The 23,186-nt window shown below is 42.9% G+C and overlaps 1 protein-coding gene and 1 long non-coding RNA gene across 4 annotated transcripts in view; one reads left to right on the plus strand and one right to left on the minus strand.

Annotated features, from left to right (window-relative positions):
- LOC306707136 overlaps positions 1 to 6,937 on the minus strand; it is a 20,101-nt gene extending 13,164 nt beyond the window's left edge. The window contains exons 1-2 of the long non-coding RNA XR_013767415.1: positions 6,860 to 6,937; positions 5,477 to 5,596 (exon numbers count right to left, since the gene is read on the minus strand). This is a non-coding gene — a long non-coding RNA (uncharacterized lncRNA). The remainder of the gene's footprint in view (positions 1 to 5,476; positions 5,597 to 6,859) is intronic.
- The window catches only part of rin3 (Ras and Rab interactor 3), a 22,829-nt gene extending 2,528 nt beyond the window's left edge, over positions 1 to 20,301 (plus strand). Inside the window, exons 2-14 of one of the 3 annotated variants that reach the window (XM_079174458.1) lie at positions 2,886 to 3,537; positions 5,510 to 5,621; positions 5,741 to 5,813; positions 6,059 to 6,150; positions 6,685 to 7,750; positions 8,800 to 8,980; positions 9,119 to 9,290; positions 10,051 to 10,172; positions 10,303 to 10,489; positions 14,191 to 14,322; positions 14,408 to 14,574; positions 14,871 to 14,985; positions 17,886 to 20,301. In XM_079174458.1, coding sequence (XP_079030584.1) covers positions 2,886 to 3,537; positions 5,510 to 5,621; positions 5,741 to 5,813; positions 6,059 to 6,150; positions 6,685 to 7,750; positions 8,800 to 8,980; positions 9,119 to 9,290; positions 10,051 to 10,172; positions 10,303 to 10,489; positions 14,191 to 14,322; positions 14,408 to 14,574; positions 14,871 to 14,985; positions 17,886 to 18,163 — 3,349 coding nt within the window. In that variant the 3' untranslated portion in view covers positions 18,164 to 20,301. Of the gene's footprint in view, positions 1 to 2,885; positions 3,538 to 5,509; positions 5,622 to 5,740; positions 5,814 to 6,058; positions 6,151 to 6,684; positions 7,751 to 8,799; positions 8,981 to 9,118; positions 9,291 to 10,050; positions 10,173 to 10,302; positions 10,490 to 14,190; positions 14,323 to 14,407; positions 14,575 to 14,870; positions 14,986 to 17,885 lie in introns of those variants that run through there. The other 2 variants (XM_079174459.1, XM_079174460.1) reach the window with 2 other exon arrangements.
- Positions 20,302 to 23,186: the final 2,885 nt, after the last annotated feature.

Below are 23,186 nucleotides of genomic sequence, written 5' to 3' on the forward strand. Positions count from 1 at the left end.
CTGAACAGCAATGGAGGCCACTGTATAAAATCTAAAATTGGATTGATTTGGTCACGTTGTTTTCTCATTAAAATCCTGCATGTTGTACTAACTGCAAACACAGCATCTCAACTGTCACTGTATTAAAAGTAATATCAACATGCTGTAATATTGAAAGCAGAACTGGTTGCATCTAAGTGGAACTGGTTTAGAGATCCTATCTCTGTGCTATACAAGGTAAAACCATCAGATCTTGGGAGTGTTCTTCTCTGTCATCTGAAGGCAAAGTAGAGTTACTAGTGGAGTTGCTAGTTGTTACGTGAAGTCGGAAACGCTGGAGCATTTTAAACATCAACATGGCATCATTGTGAAAATACCCTAATCGTAGCATCTTTCTCCTGCTCAGAGTTAAGACTATTCCCACACTGCTTTCTCTTGCAACGACAGTGTTGAACTTGACCTTCTTCTCCAGACAATTGTCTTGTTTTCCATCAGCCTAACATGTATACCATATACATATATACCAAAGGGATATGATACGAGACGATTCAACGCTATGCGATTTCACACAGTTCAACAGTGCGATTCAATGCCTTACTATGCTATTGGACATGATGCAAAAGAATGTGATGCAATACAATAATGTGAGGAACAGGGCGTTTGATTTTATTTCTTTGATTCTTCTTAAGCAAACAGAAAATCATAAAACAACTAAAAAAGTGCAATTTTTACTTATTTGTTTCTCTAGTACTGCAACTCATTACACATCTCAGTTGTGCACGTATGCATTTATACACTTGGCCTTTCCACAAACAGGTCTGTCACAAGTCTCTGTGGTGCAAAAACAAAGGCACTAGAGGATGGCACTGGATTTTGTCTACCAAACTGAGTGAACAGAAGCAAATAATTAAGCGTCAAAAGGGTGGACAACCTAAACGTTTCACAAACCAACCTAAATCTGTGAGGTCCGTCACAACTGCTAAAAGCACATCAATAGGCCACACTGTTGCACTGGGTGATATGTTCCTTCAAACCATGAACACACACACAATGTAATGTATTTTGACATACACACCGTCCTGCAGCCAAAAATACTCAGCAACACAACAAATGTAGATTCATCTGAAAATAGTCCCCAACAATAGCCTACTTCCTGTTTGACTGACGTTAATTTAACACCACATTGCCCAGCTGTTTTCAAATTAGATTATAGAATTGTGACCCACTTTACATGCATTGCATTATTAATTTTATAGAGTAGTAACAAGCTCTCAATTAACCATGTGTAATGTGTCGCCTGTAGTGACAAACCTGCAGAGAAGTATCACCAACATTGTTGTGGTTTTATCCACAGCTTTCATTAGTGTTGTTACCAAATAAAAAAATTCTAAACTACGGTTTCAAAATCAGTTTACAGGAATATATTTAAGGATTATTAATTTAATAATGTTAGATGTACTGAACTCCGGAGGGTGTGAGAGAGTGCAAGTATGGACTGAAGAGAAGACTGTCTCACATACAGACATGGCAAAGATGTATCACGCCGGTGCTACTGTGGTGATCTCAATCATCACACATGTATGTCAATGTTGCGTTAAATGCTTGTTCTGCTGCTCTCAAGGGGCCCAAATGAATCTGTTAATGCAGCATTACTAATGCCGAGTTATGCTGTGTTCACACCAAGCAGATTTTGTGTTGCGTTACTCGTGGAGGTTTATCTCAGGTTAATTCGTGTTTGTTCACGTCATCCTCCGCCTAGACAACGTTTCATCAGTCACGGCTGAAATAACGTCTATTTCTGCTTTGTACATGTTGTGCAAATCCAGGACATTCCGGGAAACTAATCGGCATCGTGTCTGGGTTCATAACGCTTGGTGAATTTTACTGAGCTTTATTCACTATATCTAGCAAGCCACACATCGGCTGGTTTACCACAGCTGTATGAACACAACATTTTAAAAATTGCTGTGATTTAATTGCAATGACCGGATAAAAAGGATCCTGAAATAACTACATAATGATGCCGATTAGTAAAAAGTCTATATTCATGCTGTATCTTTCTTCTTGTTTTCTGAATGGAACTCGGATCGATCGGCGCTAGGCTTTGCTAACAATGTAGCAGCTCCAATCAACACTCAAAATAACATTATATAGGCGTAAACATGGCAGTCGTTATTGATTGTACCATATGGTTTTTTACACGCACATTTATATACATAGTTTCGTCCAGTCTCTGGACTATGTATTATAGAGCTCTGGGTGAAAACCTACGGCTACAATATTTTTTTCCTCCATTTCTGATTCAACAACGTCAGGACGTCAGTGATGACAGGAGAATGTCAACGCTCATAGGCTTTTGAGACACAGCATCTTTGCACTGACTTTGGATGTAATTGGATGTCAGCTTTGCGTTTGGTGTTAAGTAGTAACCAATGGGCTTGGGGCTGAATGCTAGAGACAAGATTAGGACATTGGGAAGTATTGAGAGATGGGTCAACATGTTGGAATAGATGGCAATAAGAAAAATATAGAATAACACCAGCTCTATCCTTAAAGCTTATGTCAAATTGAGACCACACTGCAACAGCAGACCATCTTTCTGTTTTGTGCCATAAAGCAAAACAATGCAGCAGATTCCTTAAAGCAAATGGATGGCCCCTGGCCCTCTCAACAACGGTTTCAGTCATTCACAGTTATGAAACACATCATGTGTCACAAAACTGCATGCAGCACATGGGGTAAGCTTCAGCTTTTACTGAAGTGTTTCTGCAATCCGAGTCAATAATCCAAGTCCTGGTGACCGGATGCTCGTTTATAGAGGCAAACTGAAGCAGAGACGAGATATAAACAAATCCTCCACATGTTGTTTCCTTCCTTAACCTTTCGCCTTTTTTTTCCATTTACAGCCACGCAAGTCCTCTGACAGGATCACTTGACACTCCATCCATCCCCTCTTCTGCCTCCATCCCTCCATCTTCAACCCTCTCTCCACCCTCCCTGCCCTCCTCCAACCCTCCGGTCCGGCCATGTCGACCCAAACCACCCCCTCCCACGTTGAAGTCCTCCCAGCTCCCCTCGTGTGCTCCTCTACCTGCATCCACTCCTCCAACCCTCCCTCCCCCTCTACCCCCCATCTCCAAACCCCCTCCTCCTCTCCCTCCCATCTCCAAACCTCCTCCCCCCCTTTCCTCCAATACTCCCCCTTCCTCTGTTCCTCCCCCTCTCTCCCACAACCCTCCTCCTCCAGCTCTCCCTCCCCCTCTCTCCCCTACTCCAGTCTCTCCTGCTCCCCTGCTTTCTCTGCAGCCAACTGTCTCCTCTGATCTTACTTCCTTCTTAACTTCTCTTCCCGCTCCATTGTTGCCAGCAATCCCATCCTCCTCCTCCTCCTCATCTCCTCCTCCTCCTCCTCCTCCTACCCCTGTTATCCCACCATCACCTCCAACTCCTCCATTGCTGAGTCCTATAGATCGACTGGTTGCGAGTATCTCTGTATGGCAGCCAAAAGGACTCAGCCAAGACCAAACCACAAGTATAATGGAGAAAGAGATGGCTGGGGTGAGACACATACACATGTACACACTGTTCAACTCTTCGAATTAGAGTTTATATTAAAACCTCTCTGGAAAAGCGGGGCAACGATTAAAATTTTTAATCGCAATTAATCGCATGATTTTTATGCGCAAAGTTCAATAATGAATTCAAGAGTAGTGTATTGCGCACATTTTAAAAGTGCTGCTATATGAACAAAAGTGCAATAACATTTGGTTTGCAAACAATTTAAACAAATAAGGTTCTTTTTAACAGCAGTATTCCCTTTACACAGTAGCAGTTATAATACAGTTATAATGATTCTGATAATAAATATTCAGCCGGTGTTCACAACTTTATCTTCATCTGTGTAAGAGATGCAATTTGAAATATACACCTTGAAAACTGCAAACCTATCTAAGTCATGTTTTTTTCCTTTTTAAATGATATGCTTATTATACATATTACATACAAAAACACTTTAAAAACTCTAAAAAACTAATTTAAATGAATAATTTATTTTTTACTATTTTGGTCAGACACTATGCAACGCTGATTACCGTAATATGTGTGGTATTTGTTATAAATGTACGTTGGTACATAGAGGGTGATAAGAAGCTGTACTGGAGGGACTTAGGACCCAGGGGAATGTAGGTGAAGGAAACGGGAAGAGACGGAAGAGATGCCACACAAACAGCTTTTCACCGCTCGCTGCCCAGTTCCTGTGTTAAAAATGTCCGCTTAATAATAAATAAAACTGCGTTAACGCGTGATAATATAATTGTCGGCGTTAATTAATGAATGTGTTAACGCGATAATAATGCGTTAACTTGCCCAGCACTAATATTCATATATATATATTCATATATATATGAACTTCTCCCTGTTGTTATCAGAGCTTCTCCGTGCTTTTCATATGCCGCTGTTTGCACTGTAGCACCATTAGCTGTTAACCGCCGGCTGAGCCCTCAACATGTACAGAGCCGTGTGGAGGCAATAGAAATGCTCTAAATTCCATATTTAGCACCTTTAAAAATACACCCAACACTACTATAGTTTAGTTATTGACCTGTCGTATTTCATTTGTTTAATCCATACACGAACAGAACATTAAAAACCCCAAATTGTGGTTTTTAGTTATGCTGGGCGGATTAAAAACCTGTCTAAAAATAGTGACAGCATGTCACTCCCTCTAAAACCGCAAATTGCCCTTTTCTGTTTGTGTACGGATTAAAGAAACAAGATCCAGCATGTGAGAACAACATTTAGAGATGTCGGTAGATGTACTTTTAAATTTAGGACAAAGCCAGGCTAGCTGTTTCCCTTTGTGTCCCGTATTTATGCTAAGCTAAGCTAATTGCCCCCTGTCTGTATTTTAGCTTCATACTTAATGAGCTTTATGTCAATCCTCTCATCTCACTCTAGGAAATAAAGTAAATAGGTGTATATCCTAAGATGTCAAACTATTCTTTCAAGCTCAAGTCAAATATGAATTCATTATTCATATTAAAAATTGAAAACGTTAATTTCCACGTTTAGATTTTGAATTATATGCTTGACCGTAGACAAAGTTAACATTTTTGTATGATCTGCTGTTGACTGACTAAAGAATCTCAAGCTTACACCACTAACTCATTAGAAGTTTGACAACTAAACATTATCTCAGTTTCCTCTAAAGGCATAGTCCTTTCCAGGACTCTTCTTATTAATCTACAGTTATATGTCATTTTCTTTCTGCATAAGAAACTATGGGACAAAAAATAACAGTTTTTGAAACCCATATTTGTGGAACTTTAATACAGGCTGCAGTAGTTGGCTGCGTTGTTTTTGCTGTTGTCAGCTTTTGCAATATGAAAATGTGATACAGTATATCTGACATTTTTGTCACAAAGCAGTGCATTTATGTTTGTGGCGTTTGTGTACATATTTGATTCAGTACTTTTCTATACATGTTCTCCATTCTGACCTCAGAGTTGTAACCACATGTCGTCGTTCGCAGGCGTTCCTGGTTCACGGCACAGAGGACAAGGGCACGACACTGTCAGTACGCCTGCCTGATGAACAGGGGACGCCGCCCGTACACGACCTGATGGTCAAACAACACAAGACATGTGCGTGTTACACACTAATGCAAAGAGCTACTGTGGAAATACAAAATGCAAGATATGCGTGGCAGAGCACAGACAGCAGAGTGGTTGGTGATTCACTCTTAATGTGTTTTCTGTCACAGTTCTCCACTTAGATGGTTCCTCTCTGGTGTTTGATGACATCTTCAAATTAATCTCGTTCTACTGTGCCAGCAGGTAACACATATACTTGTACACACACACACACACACACACACACACTCTCACACACACACACACACACACACACACACACACACACACACACACACACACACACACACACACACACACACACACACACACACACACACACACACACACACACACACACACACACACACAGTGTTATGTCATATTATTAAACCTCCCTTCCTACACTTAATGCTACTTTTTTTTTATTACTATCAAATCCACCCAAGGGACATTCTGGCCATCCCACTGAGGTTACCCAGCGCTATTACCACGGCAACTAAGAGAGAGGAGCTGGAGGTCATCTCTGCTATGGGTGCAGGTAGTGAAATCTACATCATTAGCACATTGAATTTGGGTCACTGCTGCTGCAAAGAGCTGGATACAGTAATGGAAGATAGAGGATAAAAGGAATCGCATCAATACAGCTACTCAGCAGAAATGAAAATATATGTGAAGGACAACATGAATGAATATATACAGACACAGAATGTATGCATTATATCATTTACCGATCTTCATGGGCATTAAAGGGTGCTTAGGTAGTTGCATTGTAAAGGAATTAATATGCATGTATTCAATTTTAACTGTCAAGATACTTTGGAATTTTGTTCGCCTTCTAGCCGAGAGTTAGAGTAATATCTTATCAAGATCTGTATCTTTCTGTTCAGTATGAAACTTTTCAAAGGTCAATAATGAACCATGAAGCTCAGTCAAACTGTAAACGAATGTTTTCATATAATCATACAATGTGAGACGGACGATTAAAGAGAGAAACATTTATAAAAAAGAGGGAAAGCAAATATTAAAAACCTGATAAAAGCCACTTTTTTGACACTGACTGCATGTGTTGCAGATTTCTGGATGTCCGATCTGAACCAGCCGGCGAAGGACCAGGACCTGGCTTTGGATCAGAACCACAACAGACTGTACTTGTATGTCAACCCAGTCACCGTGGAGGAGAGTGCCAACAAAGACCTAAACCACTCCACTATCTCCAAACTTGATATCGTCACCGCTCAAAACCTTACCTCCTCCTTGCAGAATGGAGAAGTCTCACAGAAGACCAGCACAGAAGTCAAAGGTCAGGCCAAAACCACTCCCACCCAGGACATTAAATACAAGCGCCCCCCACCACGACCCCCCAGTCTGGGCTCAGGGATGGGCCTCCTCTTCTCCTCTCCCCCCTCGCTTCACACTTCACCTCCAACAGCTGAGAGAAAAGAGGAAGGAAGGGGTGGAGCGGGTGAGAGAGAAGAGAGGAAGTCAATGTCAACATCACTCACTCCATCGAGGCCTCCTGTCCCCCTGCAGAGTCGAGCCACTCCCCCGCTGCCTCCTGCTCCTCTCCGTCGCACCACCTCCAGGAGAAGCACTGACCGAGGGGTGGGAGAGGGGACGGAGCGAGAGAAGGGACAAAATCCTGCAAAGAGAACTGAGAGAGAGGCAGGAGGAGAGGGAGGGGAGGAGAAAATGGGAAGTAAATCAGGTCAGCTGGATGAGGGGGTTGAACAACAGAACTGTAGCCAACCTAAAGAGAGTGAGGTAAAACAGGACAGAGGAAAGAGAGAGACTGAGGATGAGAAGGAGGAAAAAGAGGTGAAAATGGACACAGAGGAGCAAAAACAAAAATCCAGCTGCCGCTGTGCGCCATTAGTGAAAAAACCGTCCCGTCCAATCCCTCCGCCGAGGAGGAAACCGTGTCCCCCGGACACACCTGTGTGCCCCAACCAAGCAGGAGGAGGATCAGCCAGTCAGACTGCTGGGATGAGAGTGCCCCCTCCCTCACCGGCGAGGCGTCCAGATGTGTCTCTGTACTCTCCACAGGGGGGTACTGTGCTGGTGACCGATCCAGACTCCTGCTCAACCAGCAGCACAGAGGAAGAAGGAGAGCCGAACCAGGAACAGGAGAAAAACCACAAGTAGGTCTGGGTAGGCTGGTGTAGAGAAGCAAAGTCCTGGGCTCTGTTCAAAATCACATACTAACCTACTATTCATACTAACCTACAATTAATATGAACTTACGATTCATACTAACCTACTATTCATACTTACCAACTATTCATTCAAACCTACTATTCATACTAACCAACTTTTCATACCAACCTACTATTCACACTAGTCTACTATTCATACGAACTTACTATTGAATTGATACTAACCTAATATTCATTCTTACCAACTATTCATACTAGCCTACGAATTATACTAAGATACTATTCATAATAACCTACTATTCATACTAATCTACTATTCTTACTAATCTACTATTCATTCAAACCTACTATTCATACGAACTTATTATTCGTACTAACCTAATATTCATACTTATTTACGTCAAATAAAGTAAAGTCAGAGATTTAAGCGTGTTGTCCTTAGTAGTGTCTAATGCAGCCTCAATCTACTGTTAAATGCATTAAACATTAACTATTTATCTGTGCACCACAGCCGTTGTTTAAGATCAGTGTATTCACATCTCACATCAGAAAGTGTAGTGAATTGAACCAGTGTGTAACAAAGTATGACGTCTTAGCCTTTTTTTAACACATAGTTAAAACATGTTGGCTAAACCCGTTTACTATTTAATAAAAGTATTAAACTATTGTAAACTGGCAAAAGGTCCAAATAACAGAGTCGGTTTCCAATTAAAATATCTGTGTAGTAAATGGATACTTCTTTTTTCTCGTACTGTCTGTCTGTCTGTCTGTCTGTCTGTCTGTCTGTCTGTCTGTCTGTCTGTCTGTCTGTCTGTCTGTGTTATGTACACGACATGCAAAGCATCAGATTGCACACGGTTGCTGGTTGTTTATTAAGACAGCGTACAATTCATCTCTGTGTAACACTACCCCGCACTGAAGGCCTTAGACGAGTCACGCTGGACAGAAATCAAACGCCGTGGTGGAGAGAGTTAGCCTACTCATCGATGTCACACGTAGAAGGGAGGACGACTCACTTAACATGTTTTTTCCAGTCGCCCTGCAGAAAGCCGCAGCCCCAAGGCAGCGGTGAGGAGAACCCCCACCACTGTTATGTTGGACCGAGCCTGCTACCGCCTGTCCACCGTCATCACCGGCCTCATCAGCCACGACCGCCGCCTCACACAGCGCCTCGTGGAGCTGGCCAGGGACCCTCTGAGCTACTTCGGTAACCTGGTGAGTGCACACGAGGGAGAAAAAGATCTGTTAAGGATTTTGGATTTCAACATTCAGCTGATTTGGATTTCTCTGGACAACAACAACAAATCTAAAATACAAATGGAATGAAGTTTAGCTTTCATGTTTTGCATTCAGGTAAAAGAGCACCGCGCGTTCACCTTGGAGACCATGTTGAAGCACTCCTCCTCCACGGAGCTGTTACAGGAGATCAGACAGATGATGACTCAGCTGAAGAGTTACCTGCTGCAGAGCACGGAGCTGCAAGCCATGTTGGAGCCACAGCATCAGTATGCACAAGATAAACTAGGTAACTTTAAAACCTCTTTCAATTGATTTCTTAAAGTGTTGTGTCTGTGGGACCAGCTGTATGGGGAATATTGGAAAAATTGTATGTTCTTTACATTGTCATTCTTAGCCTGTGAAAAACAGTTGTGTCATGTCTTCTGTCTGCAAAATATAAGGGGTAATCTCAGTTTGGGTTTGTAAACTATGACATTTATAACAGAGCCTGTGTGACAGAAGGCATTATCAGACAGGGACAATCTAACGAAAAGATACTATTGAGTTGCATTGTGGGAAATGTAGGATCCTGCATTTATGGAGCTTGACCTGAAATTCAAGATATCTTGGCCCCTGCTGCTTCAAATTTCGACCATTCATTTTTTTATCTGTTGCTTGTGAGTCCCACTGGTTCATGGCAGTGCAATACTACAATCGCTGGAGTCACTTTAAAGAGCCTGAAGCTTTTTTAAGCACATAGTGTCTTTAGCCTGTGATGAGGTGGATGAAAATAGAATTTATTAATTTAAAGCTGCTCAATATTGTCATAACTACTAATTATCAATGTATCAGTTTATTCTAACACCTGTACAGTCTAATATAATCCAATAGAGCAAACCTGTAGTAGTTGGAGATTTTGTGAAGCCATTACTTAGTGCTTAGTTTTTGTCGACACTGTCACCGAAGGTGTTGATTCAACTACATGTTCATTTTCAAGAAGGCGAAATTAGCAAAATAGAAAATTAGAAAACAGTTTGAAGTAATAGTCTATGTGTGTGTCCGTGCAGAGAGCATAGCAGAAGCTGCTCTGTGTAAGAGCGTACTGAAGCCACTGAGGGAGCCAATTTACCAGAGTCTGGAGAAGCTGCACACCAACGATGGCAGCCTGAAACAGCTGGCCCAGAACCAGGTAGGGCTGGACGGGATCACTCCCGCTGGAGACGACACACAGCCACTGTGCAGTACATTTATATCCATACCAGCAGTAAGAGTTGTGATGCTGACGGTGTGTGTATTGTTGTTGTTGATGTGTGTGTCAGTCTGGTGTCCTGGGCAGCACCACCACGGCGTTGGGGATAACCACTGCCGTCCCCGAGGCCTCTGCAATGGAGAAGATCAGCATCAAACTGAACAACCTCCATCTGGAGTATTCTCCCCAGAAAAAGATTGAGCTCATGCTGAAGGCCTGCAAGCTCATCTACGACTCCATGTCTGTCAGCAGTCCAGGTCAGACAGTCTTTAACCATTCGACCCTGAATGCTATTCTAATATCGCCATTGTTTTGTTACCAAAAAAAAGTAAAACAGGAAGTAAACTTGCCAGCGTAGTCACCTTGATGTCACCCATTGGTTTGTGGACAATGGTATTGAAGCCTTGAGTTCTGCTTATTAGCCGTAGCCATCTTGGTTTAGACAGACGGTGGAGCTAAGTCAAATCAAACACTGAATAAGACATTTCTAGGCAACCAAAATGTTACATTAACTTTCATGAACTGAAAACTCATTGTCAAAGGGTTTAAGTTGCAAGATAAAAAAAAGAACTCACAGAGCGGATAACAACTTGGTAGAGACCTGTCAATCCCAAGGTAGCCCCGCCCTAAAGCATACCCTGCTTTATGGTCTATTTGAATCTAAATGGACCATAATTTACTAAATGAACATCATGCTGTATTGAAGAAGACTTGAAACTAGAGATTGACACCATAAACTCATGTATATAATTTTTACTGAGGTAATAAATCAAGAGAGAAGTAGTCATTTTCTCATAGACTTCTATACAACCAGTGAGTCGCCCCCTGATGGACATTAGAGAGAATGCAAGTTCAAGGCAGTTCCACATCGGCTTCATGCTGCGTTCCATTTGAACTGCATAGTCGGAATTTCCGAGTTCCCAGTCGGAAATTTCAACTGAAATACCCCCTGAAGTGGGAGATCCTGCTCAGTAAGTCAAACAAACCTCACCAAACCCGACCTCAAAATCAAAGACTGCTGCTCCACGCATCAATAGTAAAAAAGCTGTAATTAATATTATTTATTAGCACTTCTGTCTCATTAAATCAGTCGTTCACAGTCTGTGTGTTGTAGTACTACTGCTGCTGCTGCTGTCCAACTTTTATCCGTGGACATGTTGCTATAGTGTTTGTATGCCCAAAATACCAGCATTGTTATCAACTGGACGTAAAAGGTCGCAGGGAAAGCTAATGACTGGGCCTGAGACTCTGATTGTTGGTGACTATGCTGTAAAAGATGTCAGAAAGATGTGCAGCAAGAACACCAAAATACTCTGCTTTGGGAAAGATATGGTCTCTAACATGAGGGACAAAATCCTGGACATCGTGGCTGACCATTCCACAGTGAAAAACATCATCGTGCATACAGGAAGCTGTGATATTGTGAAACAACAGTCTGAAGTTCTGAAGCAAGACTTTATTGATCTGTTAAACACAGTCAGCTATGTCAATGCTGAGGTGTTTACAGTGGAGGAGATGAAGGATTCTGACGATTTGCACTGAACAAATGGCTGTAAACTGCATGGACTGACCATTCAGTACATTTTATCAACAATTTCTACCTTTTCTGGGAGATTTTTAAGGCACATGGTGTTTGCCTGAACAAGTCAGGGGTAAAACTGTTTACCCAACAGCCTATGGGGGACCAAAAGTGGGTGAATGACTTGAACTTATTCTTTAACAGATTCGATCAGTCATCCACCCCTCCCCCCATCCAGTCCCCCCTGCTGCTGCAACCTCCTTTGGCTGCAACCCCTGTAGATTGCCCCCCCTCCTCCACCCCCTTCCCCACAACACTCAGCTCCCCCCCACACTCCTCAAACACTACACTCCATGACCAGCACCCCCCCCCCCCCCCTCCAACAACCTACGGCACACCCCCCCCCCCCCCCCCCCACCCCCCAGCTTGTCCTTCACAACATACCGAGTGAGAAAAGCACTGAGAAGGATCAAGGTAAGAAAGGCCACGGTCCAGACGGCATCAGCTCAAGGCTCCTCAGGTCCAGCTCGGACCAGCTGTGCGGGATAGTGGAGCACGTGTTCAACTTGAGCTTGGAGCTGGGACTAGTACCACAGCTGTGGAAAACATCCTGCATGGTACAAGTCCCAAAGACCCCACGACCCAAGGACTTCAACAGCTTCATGCCGGTTGGGTTAACATCCCACCTGATGAAGACGCTAGAGAGGCTGGTCCTTGTCCATCTCCACCCCCTAGTGAGCTCATCTTTGGACCCACTACAGTTCGCTTACCAATCTGGCATCGGGGTAGATGTCATCTACCTGCTACACAGATGCCTTTCTCACCTGGAAAAGGCTGGAAGCACTGTGAGTCATGTTTTTTGATTTTTCCAGTGCCTTCAACACCATCCAGCCTCTGCTTCTGAGGGATAAGCTGGAGCTGACCGGGGTGGACCACCACCTCACTGCATGGATCTTGGACTATCTCACCAACCATCCACAGTATGTGCAGATACGGGAGTCTGACCTGGTGTCCTGCAGCACAGAGGCCCTACAAGGAACCATTCTAGCTCCATTCCTCTTCACCATCTACACCAGACTTTAAATACGACTCTCTCGCTGTCCTCCGGTACCAGTGAACACCCAGGGAACGGACATTGAGATCGTGAGAAGTACCTGGGTGTTCACTTGAACAATAAACTGGACTAACCACATACACGCACTCTATAAAAAGGGTCAGAGCAGACTCTATCTGCTGAGGAGACTGAGGTCTTTTGGAGTACAGGGAGAACTCCTGAGGACCTTCTTTGACTCTATGGTGGCATCAGCCATCTTCTATGGAGTGGTCTGCTGGGGCAGCAGCATCTCGGCAGCCGACGGGAAGAGACTGAACAAACTTGTCAAGTAGGCCAGCAGTGTGCTGGGGTGTCCATTGGATACGGTGGAGGTGGTGGGAGACAGGAGGATGATGAACAACACCTCCCACCCCATGCAGGACGCCCTGGCAGCTCTGTGCAGCTCCTTCAGCCACCGGCTGATTCACCCCCGGTGTGTGAAGGAGAGGTACCGCAGGTCCTTCCTTTTTGCTGCTGTCAGGCTGCACAACCAGCTGTGCTCCCAGTAGACCACACAACACCAAAAAACACAAATAATCTGTGTAATAGAAACACACTGTGCAATAAAAATACCCCGTCTGTAAATATAATATATTAGTTCTTTAGTTATACTTAGTTACTGTGGATTTTGTACTTTTTGACTTAGTTTATATTCTTACTGTTTATTACTTTACTTATTTATATTACTTGTTGCTCTTGTTTTTTTACTCTGTATCTTGTGTGCACTGTCCACTTTGCTGCTGTGATCATGTGAATTTCCCCACTGCGGGACTACTTTCTGTTCCCAGAGTCAGAACTAAACATGGAGAAGCAGTGTTCAGTTTTTCTGCTCCACATATCTGGAACAAAGTCCCAGAAAGCTGCAGGTCTGCTGAGACCCTCAGTTCCTTTAAATCAAGATTGAAGACTTTTCTGTTTGCTGCTGCCTTTAATTGAACCAGATTAGTTTTATTAGGCCTTCTCAGGTGGCTTCGTTTTTTGACCCATAGCTAGGATTAAGCATTAGAGTACTCCTCTGGCTGTGACACTACATTCTTGCTGACTCTCCATACACAAATTATACAGCTCTTTGATTTTAATTGGAGCTAATGATTCAAATTGTGAGAATACTAGACTTAATTAAGAAAAATGTATTCATTGTTCTAATGCCGTGGCTTTTTGGGCCAGTGGGCATCACGTAAATTGTAATTCCAACTGTGGTAACTATGCCAAAGTCACCCCGCATGCCAACGCCGTTCCTCGGGGCTTGCCTTGTGGTGACCTCAACTGGCTCAAGACAAAATCTTGAATGAAGGTAAATCCAATGTGGCGTTATCCTGTAATTGCCTATAATTGTGTGTGTTAAGGGCGGGCCCACGGCGCTGATGACTTCCTGCCTGTAATGATGTATGTCCTGGCTAGATCCAATCTGTCCGCTCTGCAGCTGGACGTTGAATACATGATGGAGTTGATGGACCCATCGTTGGCACTAGGAGAAGGTGCCCAGTAAATACTTCAAACCGTTTCTCCCCGTTGATGTGATCTGTGTTTATCACATTATTGATTGTGTCCTTGCGTGTGCAGGTTCCTATTATCTGACCACCACCTACGGTGCTCTGGAGCACATCAAGACTTTTGACCAGCAGAGGTCAGCAACACGGCAGCTCAGCAGAGAGGTTCAGGACTCCATCCACTGCTGGGAGAGACGACGCACACTCAACCAGGAACGCATGGCCCAAGGATCTGTGCGGGTACACACACACTCACTCTCACACTCTCACTAACTCACTCACTCACGCCGCCAGTATTGGAATGTACTATGGCTCAAAGTATAATATGATTAGAATGCAGTATTCATTGACCGATATTTACAAATGAATAAACAGGAAAACATACTGGTAGACATGTGATGTATTGTGCTTGTATTCTGTCAGGGGAAAAAATAAAAATAAATCAGACGTCTCACACAGACTCCCCTAGAGAAACAAGCTGAGATGTTTCCATACAGATATCTCTCTGGAGCTTCCTGTGTATTTCTGTTGAACAGGACTTTCTGACGGTGTGTTGTCCAGAGATTGGAGCCAGTCCAAAAACTCTAGGTGTCCTCCCCACCACCACGATGCAGCAGCTAGCTGAGCAGTGTGCCGCACGCTTCGAACAAGGTATATGTCTGGAAGAGGCTGTCACATGTTGCTGAGAGAACTGGGTTTTTACACTTCATTTGTATTCTATTCAGCAGAATTCAGTTCCTGGCCTGATTTTTATTGCGTTACTCTCAAATCGAAAATGATGCAATTTGACAATGCACAAATTGGAGGACTTCCGAGAAACAAAGAAAAAAAGAATCAACACTGATCTAGCAGAGGATGAGATATCCTGACTTCCTGACAAGCCCTAAAACTGCAGGATCCCACACTTCCCATAATACACCTCAGCACATCATCAGGGTTACGTGACAAAGCTGCTCCAGAGTCACAGAACACATGAAAATGATATTGAACTGTTTTCACATGTTGCAGTTCCCCTTTCGGTACCGAGCGAGGACCATTTGGGGTTCCAGGGAGAAAGTTTAATGAAGAGAGTGTTGTAGAATGCACTTTTCAGAAACGAATATAATGAATGTTACACACATGTTATATACCCAGTTATAGAATCTGGGCAAACATTTTTTTTACACACTCCAAACACAATTCTACTTAACTAATATTTTAACTAGAAGATTTACCACAATATCACGTATTTTTCGCCATGAGTCCGCGAGCTACGCACTCCGGACAAAGCTACCAGCACAAAGCTAAAAGCTAACACGGACAACCAATATATCAGAAAGCAAGAGAATTCGACACAGATTCCAGAGATATCTTCAAAATGTATCTCCGTGAAACCACTACAGAGCTATAAGCAAACAAGCACCAGAACCACAAACCGCTTTATCAAAAGTCAAAATTTGCAGAGAGACTGTTCACATGTTGTGCTATGATTTGGGAGAGGTCTAAACTTCCGTTAGCGTCATTCAAAAGAGATAAACATAAAAATTATTCAAATAAACCTTGTAGTTCCAGAGATACTCTTTTTAGTATGGGTATGCAATTTTTGAGCAGAGGCCTGAAAATAGGGCTAGGGATAAGAAGTAACAAAAGTCAGTGTCACATAAGTTAACTTATGACCTCACGTGTGGTTAACTTACGTACGTAACTTAAGTTAGGTCACAAACATACTTATTTTAACCCAAACCATGATCTTTCCCCAAACCCAAGTATTTTTGGTGCCTAAAGCTAACCAAAGCGCGACTGCTTCACAACGTTAACCACGCGTTTAAAACTGCAACCGTTCCCTCAAGAGGACGTGCTGATCTCCTGTCACCAGTAGGGGGCGCTTATTTAGGAAACGCTCCTGAGGGTCGCATTAGAAACGATATATGTGGTCGTATGGGTTGCAAGACTCATTAAAAGAAAAACCTTCCATTGTTGTCAAGCAGAGGTTGCAATCTCTGCCAGGTATCAAAATTATTGTTCAGTTGTCAAACTACTTTAATTGTTACATTACCACGAATACTCAGCTCCAGGGGTGGGCTGGCCATAGGGGATACCGGGGATTTGGTAGGCCGACGGGGTTGGGCTGGTCCAATACCGGCCCACCTCCATCACCAACTGGCCCTCCCTCTGACATCGCCGGCCCCGACTATATTCTATGCTTCACAGAACACGTTAAATTTACTCTAAGACCTAAAGTCAATAATCACTGACTGAGATTTATACTACTCCTCGCGATCTGTATTCACACTCATGGTTTCCATCTTCTTTACTCATCTAATCTCTTCCATCAGTCTAACTTTGTTTTAGGTGTTATTAAATGTCAATCACTCTAGCCCAGTGGTCCCCAACCACCGGGCCGTGGGTTATTTGGTACCGGGCCGCACAGAAAGAATAATTATTATATAATTTCCTTTTTATTGATTTTCTTTTTTAAGTTTTATTTTGAAAAATGACCGGATTCTCTCGCAATTTCATCCACTTGTGGCTCTTGACACATGGCAAGACGCTTGTCTCGGTCATATTATACGTTACCTCAAAAATGTATCCCGCAAACTAGCGAAAATGAGTAAAACACTTTTGGAGAGCTTATTTGCGTCTTAATTAAATATCAAGAGTAATTCTGACGCGCTAAACCCGCTCTGCATAATATGTGGCCACAGAGGAAGATCAGCTGCTGGAGATTGAAAATGACGGTGGCCTTAAAAGTATGTTTGAGACAACAACTCTGCTGGTGTTTTGGATTAAAATCAAGGCTGAATATCCTGAGATCGCCACAAAAGCACTGAAAACCCTGCTCAAACATCCTCTTTGTGAAGCGGGATTTTCTGCAGTGACAGCAATCAAAACAAAACAAAGTAGACCGGACATAAGGAACACACTTCGAGTGTCATTCTCCCATTACCCCCAGATGGGACATTTGAGTGGTGTTTAAGGTTGCCAGTGTCAACAATTTGTTCTTGACTATAACAGCGATATTATCACGTATCCCCTTACAGCGGTTCGTATTGGCATCTTGCGAAAAAGTCACTCCTCATTTTTCAAGTCCAGCAACACGTGTCAATTTCCGCTTGTTACATGCATAGTCTTTTCAAAATGAACTTCTGTAATCACAGGAAACAGTTTGGTGAGGTTCAAGCAAAAAAACTACTAAGTTAGGTTCAGGAAAAGATAATGGTTTGGGTTTAAATAACTACGGAAGTGTGCTTAAGTACAGCAGTTACGCGGCAAATAAATCAACGTTGACTTGTCGTTTCATACGGGGGGAAAAACAACGGTCTCCTGGTTGAAAGACTGGTTTTTGTTTGACCCATCCACCACTCCTCCTGCCCACCCTGTGTGGGTTTCTGCAGTCTTTAGATTTCCTGGTTCATGATTACGTGGATTACATACAAATGTATTTTGTGGGATACCTACGAATTACAGTGTATATTTATTTTCATAGCTACGACCGCGATATGAGAACAGCCTGTATCTACATTATCATCATTCTCTGGGTAATGTCATGCCTCCTTGTTTCCTTCTCCCAGACTCCTACATGCTCAGTGTGTACATGGATGGTGTTCACCAGCCCCTGGCTCCCACAGAGCTGGCCCTCAGTGTGAAGAACGGTTCCCAACCCGGAGCCTACTGCTTTGTCTACCACCCTGTTGACCAACCTGTCGAGCAGCCCCAGCCCGAACGCAGCTGCCCCACTGACCCGCCTCCAGCTCCCCCTGCAGAAAGCTTTTTCCCAGCTGACTTTGCAGCTGTGGACACTGTAGAGCTAGAGGCGCAAGTGGAGGAGGAAAGTCTGATTAGCTTGTAGCCGCTCCAGCATCACAGGGGCAGCTGCTTTATTGCCATGGTAACTACATCACTGTGGCGACGGCATTACTGTGGACAGTGTTGTTATCTCAGGTCTCACTTGAAATATTGATCCAAGTGTAACTGAAATCAACCAGTGGCGGGCCGTGGATTTTATACCTGGGCCTTCAGTGCTGTTCTACACTTCTAATAACCTCATTATGACGTCACAGCTACGGGTTATTATTTGTTTCGTGTAAAAGCCGCATATTCACATAACACTGCAACATTTGACAAATGAAATAAAATGTTACATGAAGTTCAACACCTAGCATACAAAACACAAAATGCAGAGTGCAGATACATGAATACGAGCATGACAGGACGCTGCGTCATTAACGGACAATACAGTCCAAATCAATGTAACACAATGACAAAGAGCAGTCGCATATATTCGTATGACAACAAAGCATGACAAATCAATTCAGCAGACCTGCAGCGGATCCACGCATTCCACCACACGAGCCATTCAAATATTATCCATAAAAACGCCACGATAGACAAATGAACAGTAGAGGTAAACAAACGAAGTTCACTTACCAAATGCTGTCTATCCTACTTTCTTTGTTGACAAAGAGTTTAATCCCAGTACATCAGTTCCAGTAAGAAGTCCTTCTCGATTCATCGATGCCAGTCAAGCCTCCCCAGTTATATTTCGCCGGTCGTCGTCGGTCTTCCGCCGCCGGTGGTCGTCTTCGGCCGTGGACCGGCCGTGGACCGGCGAAGGGCGGGCCGCGTTTGTGGAGCTGTTTCCCTGCGAACGTGGTCGTTGAGTTGTAGATCCACTCGAGTCTCTCCAAAAGTACCGACGCTCAGTTAAAATGAAACACATTCACAGCCATAACATGTGCAACGCTTCTCCGACGCTGCATACAAATCCTTTTCCCGGCTGGGTCAGGGCTGCTAGCTGTGGGGTCGTTTCTTACTGTCCAGTTTGTTCAGAAATGTCCTTCTTGAGAAAAGCGTTCCCAGTAACTCCGCCACTAAATCCGTTTCTCCCCCTTCCGCCATTTCATATTAAAAAAACAAAGCTCGGTAAAATGTCTTTCAAATATTTCCACTTGAACTCTGTCTGCTACAACTGCTATGTTTCACGGGCACATAATCACGTGCCCGCCCACTGACCAATCACAGCACACTCTGCACCCTTGCGGCAGAGAGGCATCTGGACTCTGAGCTGCAGTAATGCTGACGTAACTAGGCCTGCAAACCACTCTGGTGCGTCCATGAATCTCAAACTAAAGATCTGATTGGTTGAAGACTATGTCAATCAACAATATCGTCCCCATTCAACTTAAACTGCACATGGAAGCATTGGGTGAGTCTGCAGGCCTGGGGCCTCTCTTCTTACCTAGAGACACAGAGGTGAAATCTGATTGGATAAAAGCTCTACTTAAAACAAGCTGCACTGGAAGCAGAGCAACTGAGGAGCACAGTAGCTGTGCAATGAGAAAATAAGACAATGGGAAAAATAATTTTATAAATTATAATACATATAAGAAAAAATTAAATGTATTTAAGAAAAAATATTACATTATAAAATAGCTATAACTTTGTGATTTTGTTTAGGCCAGCAGAGAAGGCTTTGCAGGCCCTGACGGCCCGCCACTGAAATCAACGAATGCAGGATGTCACAAAATATCGCATGCGATGAAGCATGTAGTATGACTCCTTTCTTTTGAAATTAATTTGAGATGCACCACCAAACAGAGCAGCGGCCGACTAAAATGACACAAAGACAAAAGAGATGAATGACATCTCAACATGGGGTCTGGAACCACAGGGACTGCAGGACGAAAGGATTTTATAGAATGTAAAAAATGCATGTTATTCTAACATGCGCATATATGATCACGTTTCTACCGTTTCTACTCTATGATACTCGATGCTACTCTCTACTATGCTCAAGCGTGTCTACAGGGGTGGACTGCACGTTACTGATTATTGGTTCTGTAACTTCTGTTGTGGGGGGTTGTTACAGTAGCAGTTTTATGGACAAAAACTTTTAATGTCATTCCCAAATATCCAGCAAGCATCATCAAGTGTCATATCACATGTGTCTGTATACTAATACGGATTGAATTGTAAATAAACTGTCTTTTACAATTTTCCAATGCTGTTTCTTGTTTAAGTTGACATTTCTAGACTAAAGGAGTACTCAACAATGTTTCTTCAGTGTATAATATCTCCGAAAGGATTCCAATATCAAATAACAATTCACAAATGCTCTATAGATCAGTTTTAAAGCCATTAAAAAAAACAACTTCTGGGTTGTTCTTTCTGCACACTGGGGCGTTTACGAAAAATCCTCCAATCAAATGAGACTTTAGACGACTATCTAGCTCCACCGGTCATGTAAAACCGCGTTTGTTGATTTTAGTAGCTAACAGGGCAAGACGGACAGAGACAGAGACGTGCGTTTGGATATCTCTGGGCAAAAACTTTGTTTTCATTTCTAAATCAATGTGCCTGAGGTCTGATTCATTCAAGGGAATCTTTTCAAACGGCTCTGTCACTGCAGAGCAGGCAGCCCAGCAGATGAACGTCAGCCGATTGACGCAAATAATTGACTAGTGGAGTTTTGCTCCAGCGCTGGCGACGTGGTGGGAGGCCGGGTGCCATTACACTGCCCTCGCTGACACAGACCCGGCTGTAAATCAGCAAAGTTTTCCTTTGTTCTCTCCTCTAGGGAGGTGTGTGTGTGTGTGTATATATATATATATACACACACACACATCAGTGGTGGGCCGTGCATTTTATACCTGGGCCTTCACTGCTGAAATACCACATTATAACCACACGATGGCGCCACAGCTAGGGTTATTATTCGTTTCTTGGGCTGTAACTATATAACGTTACGGTATTAAACCGTTCGGTACGAGGCTTAAAAACCGAACAATACGTTTGAATAATACTAGTGCATTTAGAAAATGCAGAAGCTTAAATTGTAGGAAATCTAATGTTTTCTGCGCTCACTAGGTCTGTGTGACCTCTGAACCGGAACAAAAACAGCTGAGGCTCTGCAAGTGTTCTGGGAGGCTACGCTAACTAGCTTAATGGAAAAACAACAGCAGTAACATGCATTCTGCTACACACTCAAGGGCGATTCAGATATTAGATGTAAAAAAACAACAGTTGACTTACCAAATGCTGATCACATCCTCCTTTCTTTGTTGACAAAGAGTTTAATCCCACGGTTAAATCCCAACTCACAAATCCGTTTCTCTTCCAATTTCAGCCATTGAGTGTTAAAAAACAAAGCCAGGTAAAAAAATCTTTCAATTTGAACCGTTACTACTCCGACTAAGCCTCTGCTGTAAATTTCATTTCAAAATAGTCACATGCTCGCCCACTGACCAATCACAGCACAGAATCTCACTGCAGCGCTGCTGCTAATGCTGACGTAGTTGTAGGCCTGCAGGCCGCTCTGGCGCGTCAAAGAATGTTAAACTAAAGATCTGATTGGTTGAAGACTATGCCAATCAACAATATCGTCCCCATTCACTTAAACTGAACATGGAGGCACTGGTGAGTCTGCAGGCCTGGGGCCTCTCTTCTTACCTAGAGACACAGAGGTGAAATCTGATTGGATAAAAGCTCTACTTAAAACAAGCTGCACTGGAAGCAGAGCAACTGAGGAACACAGTAGCTGTGCAATGAGAAAATAAGATAATGGTAAAACATTTTTTATAAATTATGATACATGTAGTGTATTTAAGAAAAATTATAAAATAGCGATAACTTTGTGATTCTGTTTAGGCCAACAGAGAAGGCTTTGCCGGCCCTGACGGCCCGCCACTGATGTATATATATATATATGTATATATATATACATATATATATACATATATATATAACTCTTACAATAAGAGTTGCAGAGATTTCTTACAGTTTAGCACTCTGTGTGCGCTCAGCTCAATTACGATTACCAGAAGGGTAAGCTAAACTGTTAGCATTACCATAACATTTTCTCTCCATGACTAAAACGCTTTGCTGATATTGTAGCTCGCTAGAGCCTCGAGTCACAGTTTGTAATCTTAAATATATATATATATGATACTGATTCTGGCACCCAACGACAGCAATTATGTAACTTAAGCCGAGGTGATTCATATTTGAGGTGATTCATATTTGCCTCTCGTCTTCCCTTTGTTTTGCATGATGTCTGCACTCAAAGGGTCTATTTTTGGAGAGATGTGAAAACGAGAAACTGGTTTAATTCAAGCATACTTCACCCCTAATCCGCCTTTTCCCCGTCTGAAATGAACAGTATTCCATGCTGATGTCGGGGCTGTCAACAAACTTTAAAATACCACCATTCACTCAAGTTTCTCCAGGATTTGATCACTGATTAAATGCCATTTCCAACTGATGAATGCAGTTCGGTTCGATGGGAGTTGACGGTGTGTCTGATGAGAATACAGGTGGTGTGAGGTGACACTACTTTGTATGTGACGCTTGTTATCCTCTGTAACATCAGTGTGTCGCACAGCCATTGTTAAGGCCAGCTGCGTCCTATCTGCTGGTCATTATTTCCAGCAAGAGTCATAATGAGGTACTTAAATGGTAACAAGCTTCCTGTCTGCCGACAAACCTCAGATTCTCCATCACCTTTTGTCTTGTTTCCATTTCAGTATTTTATACTTTCCCAGAGGCAACGTATCAAATGGACACATCCAATTTTTTTTATCACTTCCTGTAAAGCTGATGTTTGGAGATGAGGGGTTTCTCAATACTGATATACTAACAAGGTGTCTATGTACAGCAGTGATGGCTGACTCTTCCACTAAAAAAGTGTCAACAAACACTCAATAAATTGTAGATGCCATTCGGTATAGCAAAGCCAGAGAACCTTTTTTTTTTTTTTAATGATTTGTCCAGGAAATGATAGCTGTGCAGCACTGTACTACTTCAGAGTATCACATCGACGGATGCCTTTAGTCCACAGATATTTTCACCAAGGTTGTCTTGGAGAAAATGGTAAG

Source organism: Pholis gunnellus (assembly GCF_910591455.1).
Source record: "Pholis gunnellus genome assembly, chromosome: 15".
NCBI lineage: Eukaryota > Metazoa > Chordata > Actinopteri > Perciformes > Pholidae > Pholis > Pholis gunnellus.